Source organism: Pollachius pollachius (assembly GCF_949987615.1).
Source record: "Pollachius pollachius genome assembly, chromosome: 15".
Classification (NCBI taxonomy): domain Eukaryota; kingdom Metazoa; phylum Chordata; class Actinopteri; order Gadiformes; family Gadidae; genus Pollachius; species Pollachius pollachius.
The window spans coordinates 1,796,436-1,807,553 of NC_136948.1; the positions used below are offsets into that span (position 1 = coordinate 1,796,436).

Consider the following 11,118-nt stretch of genomic DNA (forward strand, 5'->3'; position numbering starts at 1 on the left):
TGCTTGAAGAACCTGTTCCAAATTTGGGAAGTTTGAATTTAGGCATTTTAAATGTTGATGAACCATCAAAATCTTCTGTCTCAATCTCAGGCCCTTTAACTTCTCCCTTTGCTGATGGTAGTTCAACATCAGGTAGGGTAACGTCAGCTTTAGCCTTTGGTAATGTTATGTCCACATCTGGCTTGGATACACTGAAATCAATATCTGGTCCTTTGACCTTTGGCATTGAAATACCAAGATTTGGCATTTTAAACTTGCCTCCTTTCCCTTTACCGTCAATTCCTGTACTCTTAAGATCTATGGAAGGTCCTTCAATATCGACATTGGGTGCTGTTATGTCCACTGTGCCTTTAGGGATGTTCAGCTCTGCATCAAATTTGTTTTGTTTGTCAACTTCAGGCATTTCTGCAGTGATGCCTGAAGATCCTGTTCCAAATTTGGGAAGTTTGAATTTAGGCATTTTAAATGTGGATGAACCATCAAAATCTTTTGTCTCAATCTCAGGCCCTTTAACTTCTACCTTAGCTGATGGTAGTTCAACATCAGGTAGAGTAATGTCAGCTTTGGCTTTTGGTAACGTTATGTCCATATCTGTTCTGGATACACCGAAATCAATATCTGTTCCTTTGACCTTTGGCATTGAAATTCCAAAATGTGGCATTTTAAACTTAATTCCTTTCCCTGTACCGTCAATGCCTGTACTCTGAAGATCTATGGAAGGTCCTTTGATATCCACAGTGGGTTCTGTTATTTCCACTCTTGCTTCAGGAATGTTCAACTCTCCATGTGATATAATTTCTTTCTTCCCCTCAGGTATTTCCTCTGACATATTCATTGAAGTAGCTTGAGAACATTGACCATCTTTTACTTTTAGATCAATGTCAGGCCCTTTAGCTTGTACCGTAGTTGATGTTACTTCAATATTAGGTAGGTTAACTTTCGCTTTACCCTTTGGTAATGTAATGTCAACCTCTGGCTTTGATACAGTTAAATCCACTTCTGGTCCTTTGACTTTTGGCATTGAGAGGCCCAGACTTGGCATTTGAATCTTTCTTCCTTTCCCAATACCCTCAGAACCTGTGCTTTTCAGATCTATGGAAGGTCCTTCAAAATCAACTTTTGGTGTTGTAATGTCCACTGTGGCTTTAGGGATGTTTAGCTCTGCATCAAATTTGATTTGTTTGTCAATTTCAGGCATTTCTGCAGTGATACTTGAAGATCCTGTTCCAAATTTGGGAAGTTTGAATTTAGGCATTTTAAATGTGGATGAACCGTCAAAACCTTCTGTCTCAATGTCAGGCCCTTTAACTTCTACCTTAGTTGATGTTAGTTCAACATCAGGTAGGGTAACTTCATATTTAGCTTCTGGTAATGTTGTGTCCACCTCTGGCTTTGACACATTGAAATCCACTTCTGGTCCTTTCACTTTTGGCATTGAGAGACCCAGACTTGGCATTTTAATCGTGCTTCCTTTCCCCATTCCATCAGGTCCTGTGCTTTTCAGATATATGGAAGGTCCTTCAATTTCAACTTTGGGTGCTGTAATGTCCACTGTGGCTTTAGGGATGTTCAGCTCTGCATCAAATTTTGATTTGTCAACTTCAGGCATTTCTGCAGTGATGCTGGAAGATGCTGTTCCAAATTTGGGAAGTTTGAATTTAGGCAATTTAAATGTGGATGAACCGTCAAAACCTTCTGTCTCAATGTCAGGCCCTTTAACTTCTACCTTAGTTGATGGTAGTTTAACTTCAGATGGGGTAATGTCAGCTTTAGCCTTTGGTAACGTTATGTCCACATCTGGCTTGGATACACTGAAATCAGTGTCTGGTCCTTTGACCGTTGGCGTTGAAATACCAAGATTTGGCATTCTTATGTTCGTTGTCTGTCCTTCAAATACAGCGCCTTTCATGTCTCCATGGGTTGTCTCGCCAACGTCTGGCCCCTCAATAGATGCATTCAGCTCAACTCCTTCAATATTTATTTTTTTGTACATTTCATGTTCTTCTGATGTAATATTTTGGGTGTAGGATCCACTTGTTCTACTCTTGAATTTAGTCATTTTCCATGTTGCGGAGGTCCTCTCATCATCCTTGTCTTCGGGTTCAATCTGAGATTGTTTGACTTCTACTTTCAATGACAGTTCAACCTCCCCCTCTGGTAATGTTATATCCATATCCGGCTTTGACACACTTAAATCAACTTCTGTCCCGATCAGACTTGGATTTTTGAACTTGGTTCTATGTCTTTCAATTTCAGTTTCTGTGGGTTTAGCCATAACTCTAGGAGGTCCTTCATCAACATTAAGTGTTGCGAGATTACGTTTTGGTAAGGCAATGTCAAGATCAGGGAATCTGATATCTGGTTTTGCAACTCCAAAGTTCGTAAAGAGCTTTTTTGCTTTGTTGGTTTTTTTTGGACTGGTCAAATCCTTGTTGTTGGCTTTGTTTTGGCCTGTGTATATTCCAGATGACCATTCAAAAGCATCCTCCTTTGTATCATGTCCTTGTACGTGGGTTTCTTCACTTCTACTTTCTTCTCCAGGTATTAAAATATTCTGTATTTTGTGTCCCTTAGTCTGCATTTCAACACTACTTAAGTCGCCTACTTCCTTGTTTTCCTTATTCATCTCTACTTCAGTCTCAGTAAAAATGTCATGAGAAACTAAATTGGCAGCGTTAATATTTTGCAGTTGGACTTTAGTCCTGCTCAGAGTCAGCTCTTCCTTTGTCTTGGTATCTGACATTTTGGTGGGAGTCCCGTGTGTTTTTACAGTTATTCTTTGTGCATTTGCATCTATCATTGTAATCTCTTCAATAATAGGGACTCCTTCCGTGTCAACTTGAGGCAGTTTAAAACCAGGCAATTTTGAAACTGCTTCTTTGACACTTTTAACATCAATGGACATTTGTAACGTTTCTGCATTAAGTTCGTCAATGCCAATCATTGCCAACCCCTTAGGATCTTTAATGCCTTGTTTCTTCCTCCCCGCTGAGGATGCATCCTCCATACCCGGTATCTCCATCTCCTCCCGTTTGGGAAGTTGTCTTTGGGAAGGACAGGATAGCCTTTCATAAGGATCTTGCTTTGGACTCTCTGTTACAATTTTTACTGAAACCTTCTTATCCTTTACATCTGTTTTTTCTATTATGTCTTCCATTCCAATGTCAGTAAACCCAACTGTGGGGAGTTTAAATGGGCTTCTCTTGGTGTCGGTTTTCTGTTTAGACCCCTTTGATAGCTTTTCAGCTTCCTTCTTTGGTTTCTCTTTTCCTATCCTTGGAGATATTTTTGAAATTCCTACATCTGACGTGTCATAGGAAAATTCCCCCTTTGGCAGATCTTTGCCTTCCTGGCTTGGCATGGGTGCAGAGATGACCTCAAAACCGTTATCAGCAGTTAATTGTGTATCAGTGTTGATTGCAATTTGTGGCCACTCTACTTGTGATGGTAATGTTTTTGTAGCATCCAAGTTTTTATTTGCAGTAGGGTCTGGTATATCAACGCTTCCCCCAAGTGTCTGTAGTCTCTTTGGGGAGGATTTCGCTTTAACATCTTGTTTGTGTGATTTATCTTTTCCCTTAATTTTCATTTTCAATTCAGACTTTTCTTTCTTCTTCTTTTTCTTTCCGCTTGGTGACATGGTGGGACTATCCTGCCCAGCCAGAGCTGCAGTGATGTCTGCAGTCTTTAGAGTGCTGTCCACACTGATGAGCTCCACTCTGTGCTGGGGGGATTCAGGCTCGGCCATTTCAGCCATTCCTCGCTCAACCTTCAGCTTGCAGCTGTCAGGGATTTTGAATTGATGTGTTAAATAGGCAGGAGGGGATGCATCCTGTCGCTCTGGGGAGTCTGGGGGTGAGATCTCCTTCATGGGGTCCTCATTGACTCCGTTTAAGGGAGCAGTGGTCAATGTATCTGTGTCATGGTCTGCCTTAGCACTTTTACTGCCCTTGTTCTTTGAAAGGTTCAGCTTTACCTTATGCTTCTTCTTGCCTTTTAGAGCTTCCTGTGATTTAATAGGGGTGTCAGTGTCGCTGGTGGTGGGGCTCAACTCCAGTCTGGTCTGATCCTCGGCCTCCGAGGTGCTGTGGGACCTCCTGAAGTGGGACTTCTTTCTGCCTTTACCCAGAGAGGGGAACTTGGGCCATGAGATGCGAGCGTCGCTAGGCCTCTTAGTTTTCCTTTGCTCTCTCATCTCTGGTGAGGTCACCTCTTCCTCCTGTTGAGGATTGATATGGAATCACATGGAAACATTTTTTTGATTAATTATAAGCATATTTCATGCAGCCAAATGTAACCCAATGTGAATATGTAAGTGTGATTGTGTAACGGCCGGCTCTCGGGCAGCACACCGCTAAGCAGCAGTTCCCAGGATTGGAAAGTGAGGGCTCAAATCTCATTCAAACATATTTGTGTTTGTGAATTATAGTGGGAGATTGTGACAGTCCCATACTGTTAATTGCTGCTTGTGCTCAAATACATTGCAAGCCATTATTTTGTACAGAGAACTACTACTAACTACTACTAACTACTACTTTTGTACAGAGTCGTATCAGTGTTTCAGCTACAATGATATACCAAAATACCCTGTCCAACACAAGATATACATCAACACTTGTAGTGGTTTCTCTTCATTTAAATTCCTGTTCATGGTTGACAAGCTAATAATAGCTAGTGTCAAGGTCATACAGTTTCTGTTTGGGTTATGTGGGTTGGGGTCCTGAGTGGGCCAAGCCTCAGAAGCAGGTCTGGAGAGATCAGAGAATAGTTACCTGAATGGTCTCGGGATGGCCGTCGGGGTCTTCTTCAGGCACTTCTTGCTTACGTTTCAGGCACAGCTTAACCTTGTAGGCCTGCGCATGTTCCATGATCTGCAGGGCGTCTTCGTACGACACATTGTCGAAGTACACAGTGGCACTCAGGATCTGGTCCCCTGTGTGACGAGAAGCATAAAGGACCATAGTTACCACATTTAAACGACTATACCAGGCATACCACCTTCAGGTACAATCTATACCAGGTTTAACCTACAATACCAGATATAACCTAAAATACCAGGTATAACCTACTATACCAGGTATAAACTACTATAGCAGGTATAACCTACTATACCAGGTATAAACTACTATAGCAAGTATAACCTACTATACCAGGTATAAACTACTATACCAGGTATAACCTACTATACCAGGTATAACCTAATATACCAGATATAACTTATACCAGGTATTACCTAATATTCCAGTATACCCTACTATGCCAGGTATACCGCTCCTTTCAGGTATAACCTATACCAGGTATAACCTAAAATACCAGGTATAACCTACTATACTAGGTATAATCTTCTATACCAGGTATAACCTACTATATCAGGTATAAACTACTATACCAGGTATAACCTACTATACCAGGTATAACCTTCTATACTAGGTATAACCTACTATACCAGGTATAACCTAAAATACCAGGTATAACCTTCTATAGCAGGTATAACCTACTATACCAGGTATACCGCTCCTTTCAGGTATAATCTATACACCAGGTATAACCTACTATACCAGGTATAACCTACTCTACCAGGTATAACCTAAAATACCAGGTATAACCTACTATACCAGGTATAACCTAAAATACCAGGTATAACCTACTATACCAGGTATAACCTAAAATACCAGGTATAACCTTCTATAGCAGGTATAACCTACTATACCAGGTATAACCTACTATACCAGGTATAACCTAAAATACCAGGTATAACCTACTATACCAGGTATAACCTAAAATACCAGGTATAACCTAAAATACCAGGTATAACCTTCTATACCAGGTATAACCTAAAATACCAGGTATAACTTATACCAGGTAGAACCTACTATACCAGCTCTCACCTTCTATAGCAGGTATGGCTCCCCTGGTCTGATGTCATCCTGAGACTCTCACCTTCTTTGACGCTCAGGTTCTTGAAGGCCGGGGACTCCGGGACCACCTGCTTGATGAAGATCCCGTCCCTTCCTCCCCCACCAACGATCAGACCCTCCGCTCCGCCGTCCTGGGCCGTCTTCACGATCACCTCCGACTCAGGACTGTGAACTTCCTGAAATGATGTCAAATATGAGCCCTATGGGGTCTGGCAACCAAGGACCCCATCTTCAATATCTGGGTTCAGATCCCTGACTGCTCAGGGGTACAGTCTACAGGGCAGACAGCAGACTCTTTTGGGTTGGAAAGCATCAGCTAAATTACGAAATAGTGGCGACAAAATAGTAGATGGGAATACGATATGACATAATTAAATACATAGTATGACATGGAACTATTATACTGTACATACAATATAGAAAATACTATATACAATATAGAAAAGGGTCAGGGTTAGTTCTACATACTATGTACCACATAGTATGTCGAACATACTATATACTTCTATATACTATATATACTATATATATATATACTATATACATACTATATAGAACAAAGTATGTTCTACATAATGTGGTACATAATATCTAGAACATACTACATACTTATACTACATACTAAGTAGAACATACTATATACCTTTACCACATACTATGCAGAAAAAAGTATGCTCGACATACTATGTGGTACATAGTTTGTAGATCATACTACATACTTATACTACATACTATGTAGAACATGCTATATACTTTTACCACATACTATGTAGAACAAAGTATGCTCAACATACTATGTGGTACATAGTTTGTAGAACATACTGCATACTTATACCACCTACTATGTGGAACATAGTTTGTAGAACACGCTATATACTTATACCACCTACTATGTGGAACATAGTTTGTAGAACATACTACATACTTATACCACCTACTATGTGGAACATAGTTTGTAGAACATACTACATACTTATACCACCTACTATGTGGAACATAGTTTGTAGTATGAACTGGTCACTATGATATATGTCGTCCTTGCGGAGGCAGCAAGAGGTGCTGACCTTCAGTTTGCTCATCTTGGAAGATGAGCGCTTGTCGAACAGAGAGCCGAGACCAGACCTTTTCCCGCCTTTTCCACCCTTCTTCTGAAGGTCATGCTCTGCTCCGCCCTAAGGTCAAATATAGGGTCAGGGTTAACCCGAGGTCAAATAATACACAGGTGCAGAACAGGTTGAATATTGTGTCCAAGCGGCCCCAGACGACAGAGTTGATACAGTAATGCACACGTTGGCATAACAGCACTGTGACTCATCATGAGCGGCAGCCCCTCCAATGGAACACAGGGATCGGGTGTCCAGGCTAAAGGTCACCTTAATAAAATTTGAATGCGCTTTTATTTTGATACATAATCCTGAGTCATCAGGCCACAATGGGGCTATCTTTTTTCATGCCCAATGAAAAAGCTTTTAGGATTTTTATGTTTCCCCCTCCAAAATATATATTAGGCAATAATATTGATTGAATGCGACTACTTGCTCTTTGTGTGTGTGTGTGTGTGTGTGTGTGTGTGCGTAAGTGCGTGCACGTGTGTATATGCGTGTGAGTGTGCATGCGTGCGTGTGTGTTTGCTAAGAACAATGACTTTGGATTTTGGTTTGAAGAAAAAAAAACTTTTTAGTGGGAAGAGGAGGTGGTAGAGAATAGAGGAGGTGGTAGAGGAGGTGTTAGAGGAGGTGTTAGAGGAGGTGTTAGAGGGTGGAGGAGGTGGTAGAGAATAGAGGAGGTGGTAGAGAATAGAGGAGGTGATAGAGAATAGAGGAGGTGATAGAGAGTAGAGGAGGTGGTGGAGAATAGAGGAGGTGCTAGAGGAGGTGATAGAGAGTAGAGGAGGTGGTAGAGGAGGTGTTAAAGGAGGTGTTAGAGGGTGGAGGAGGTGCTAGAGGAGGTGCTAGAGAGTAGAGGAAGGGTTGAGGGCAGAGGAGTTGGTAGAGGAGTTCTGCACCTCCTTGTCGCTGTCGGAGAAGCCGGCTGCCTCTGGGAACTCCTCCACAGGGGAGGATCCTTGAGGCCGCGGCCGCTTCTCCTCCACCTGGGACGGCTCGTCGAACAGCTGGGGGTCACAGGTCAGGGTCAGGTCCAGCCTACCTGTCAAGACTAGGGCTTTGCTAAATCTGGGCCTAAACCTGGTTTATACCCGGACTTAACTCTGGGCTAAACTTGGTTTATACCAGGACTAAATCTGGGGCTAAGCCTGGTTCATACCAGGATTAAAGTCGGGACTAAACCTGGTTTATACCCGGACTTAAGTCGAGACTAAACCTGGTTTATACCCGGACTAAAGTCGGGACTAAACCTGGTTTATACCAGGACTAAAGTCGGGACTAAACCTGGTTTATACCAGGACTAAAGTCGGGACTAAACCTGGTTTATACCAGGACTAAAGTCGGGACCAAACCTGGTTTATATCTGGACTAAACTCAGGGCTAAACCTGGTTTATACCAGGACTAAAGTCGGGACTAAACCTGGTTTATACCCAAACTAAACTCGGGGCTAAACCTGGTTTATACCAGGACTAAAGTCGGGACTAAACCTGGTTTATATCAGGACTAAACCTGGTTTATACCAGGACTAAACTTGGGGCGAAACCTGGTTTATATCAGGACTCAGGGCTATACCTGGTTTATACCAGGACGACACCTTGTCTATAACTCGTTTATTTATTTTATTTATTATATTATGTAATGAGTGAGTCAGACGGAGTCTAGAACAGATAGTGGGGTGTAAGGGTCTCACCGAGTCGTCTTCGGCCCCGGGCTCGCGTCCCTGTAACCTCCGACCCCCTGCTGAGTAATCACAACAGAGGCAGTACAACATTACATTAAGCTTTGGAAGCTGTATTAATTTAAACGTTTACAACCAAACCCCTTGACCCAGCCTTTAAAAATCCCTTCAGGTTTTTTCCGGGGTTGCTCTCCTGGAAAAGGAGCAATTCAGCTTCAGAAGGACGGTAGCTAGTGGGTTGGTTTGTCTTTCCTTGAACAGCAATGAATGAAGAACCTCAGGGCTTAATAGTGTCGGGTTATGATGTCCTGGCACCACCTTACCCTCAGGGATAACTACAGTGCTTAATGGGGATAGGATGTCCTGTAACCACCTAACCCACAAGCAGAACTACTGTGCTTAGGGGGCTTACGATGTCAGCTAACTCTAAGCCTGCTACACCAACTGGCTAAACACGTCAAATCACTATCTAACAAAACCTAGACACTTCATACAAAACAAGTGGATTTTTTAATATTGAACAATTTGATGCTACACCAGCTTAGAGGTATCAGGGCTTAGAGGAACCAGAGCTTAGAGGAACCATGGCTTATTGGAACACATTTCAACTTTTTTCAAGTTCATTTTTTACATTTAGAGCATTTAGCAGACACTTTTATCCAAAGCGACTTACAATAAGTACATTTGTAATAATAAGAAGAAACAACAATATATCGCTGTGGGTACAGTCAGGATGTTCATAAACCAAGTGCCAAGCATTAACAATCACTAGGGTAATCCATTCCCCGTACACAACAAAGATAGCTAGGATAAGATGCTACACAACTAAGTACTATAACTAAGTGCAACATACAATAAGTGTGTACATTTAGTGCCGGGACGTACAACATACAATAAGTAGGAGGGGAGGGAGAAAACAGAAAGCATGAATATTGACATCTTAAGTGAGTGTGTTTGTGAGGAGTCAGCGGGTCTGAGCAGGAGATTATTTTGAGTTTTCCCGGAGCCAGATCCCAGAGGACCCAACCGATCCATTTTATAGATCCTGAATCAGCTTAAGTCTGGGACAGAGATGGGAAGTGTGTTTCAAAAATCATTAGCTGGACTTGTGTTACATCATCATCCCTAAAACAACGTTAGGAAGGTGAGGACACGACCCTGTTATGTACCTGAAACACAGGTAATGGGTTTCTGTGTTCACAGTCTCTCTCTCTCTCTCTCTCTCTCTCGCTCTCTCTCTCTCTCTCTCTCCCTCTATCAAACTGAATATCTCTCTCTCTCTGTCTCTCTCTAAAACGGAATGTCTCTCTCCCTCAAAAAAATGTCTCTCTCTCTCTCTCTCCCTCTGTCTCTCTGTCTCTATCTCTCTCTCAAACTATAACTCTCTCTGTCTGTCTCACTCTCACTCTCTCTTAAATTTAATGTCTCTCTCTCTCTCTCTCTAAAACTGAATGACTCTTTCTCAAACTGTCTGACTCTCTCTCTCTCTCTCTCTCTCTAAAAGTGAATATCTCTTTCTCAAACTGTCTGGCTCTCTCTTGCTCTCGCTCTCTCGCTCTCGCACTCGCTCTCGCTCTCTCTCTTTCTCAAACTGAATCTCTCTCTCTCTAAATAAATAAATAAATAAATAAAAAACTCACCCTACCACTTGATGAACAATAATCCAACTCACCTCCAGAACAGCAGATGTCCTGCTTCAGTCCAGGGATAACAGTGTTCCCACTGCGCTCTGCTTTTCTCTACTGTGTTCCCAGAGTCTTAATCTCAGACTGTGTGTTGAGCTGATATTGCCCTGAGATGTTGAAGGTAGGAGTGTCTTCTAATCTGCTACCTTGGCTGCCTGATTTCCTTAAGTCACTTGTGTGAACAACACAACAGTCCACCTTTTAAGTCTCCTCCTACGATGTGTCCAGCCTTCAATGTGTGGCTTTGTATATCCAGCAATACACACTACTAAACATTACTAATACTACTGTACACCACTACACACTACTACACAATACTGTACACTACTACACACTACTAAAGATTACGGTGCACTACTGCAAACTACTACACACTACTAAACATTACTCATACTACTGTACACTACTACACACTACTACACACTACTAGACACCATTACACATTACTGCACACTACTACACACTACTACACACACTACACACCACTACACACTACTACACACACTACACACCACTACAGTGGTCGGTCTACTGGTCAGTTGGCAGCACTCGGATCAGAACTCCCTTGCCAAATATTGACCATGAGGGTGCGGCCACAGCTTGATCAAAACTAATCAACAACCACCCTTTGGACATCCTTACCCTATTCCAAACACCGGTTTGGAATAGGGTAAGGATGTCAATGGCTTGCCAGCTTCCCAATTTTTGAACGAGAACGTCGGTAGCAAGT

At 42.1% G+C, this 11,118-nt stretch overlaps 1 protein-coding gene across 1 annotated transcript; it reads right to left on the reverse strand.

Moving 5' to 3' along the window:
- Positions 1 to 3,764: 3,764 nt before the first annotated feature.
- LOC307086856 (protein AHNAK2-like) lies at positions 3,765 to 8,796 on the reverse strand (the record flags this gene model as incomplete). Its single annotated transcript, XM_079752203.1, has 7 exons — positions 3,765 to 3,782; positions 3,977 to 4,219; positions 4,773 to 4,933; positions 5,941 to 6,094; positions 6,983 to 7,084; positions 7,924 to 8,031; positions 8,716 to 8,796. 7 exons carry the CDS (start codon positions 8,794 to 8,796, stop codon positions 3,765 to 3,767), a joined length of 867 nt encoding a protein of 288 aa, XP_079608329.1.
- Positions 8,797 to 11,118: the final 2,322 nt, after the last annotated feature.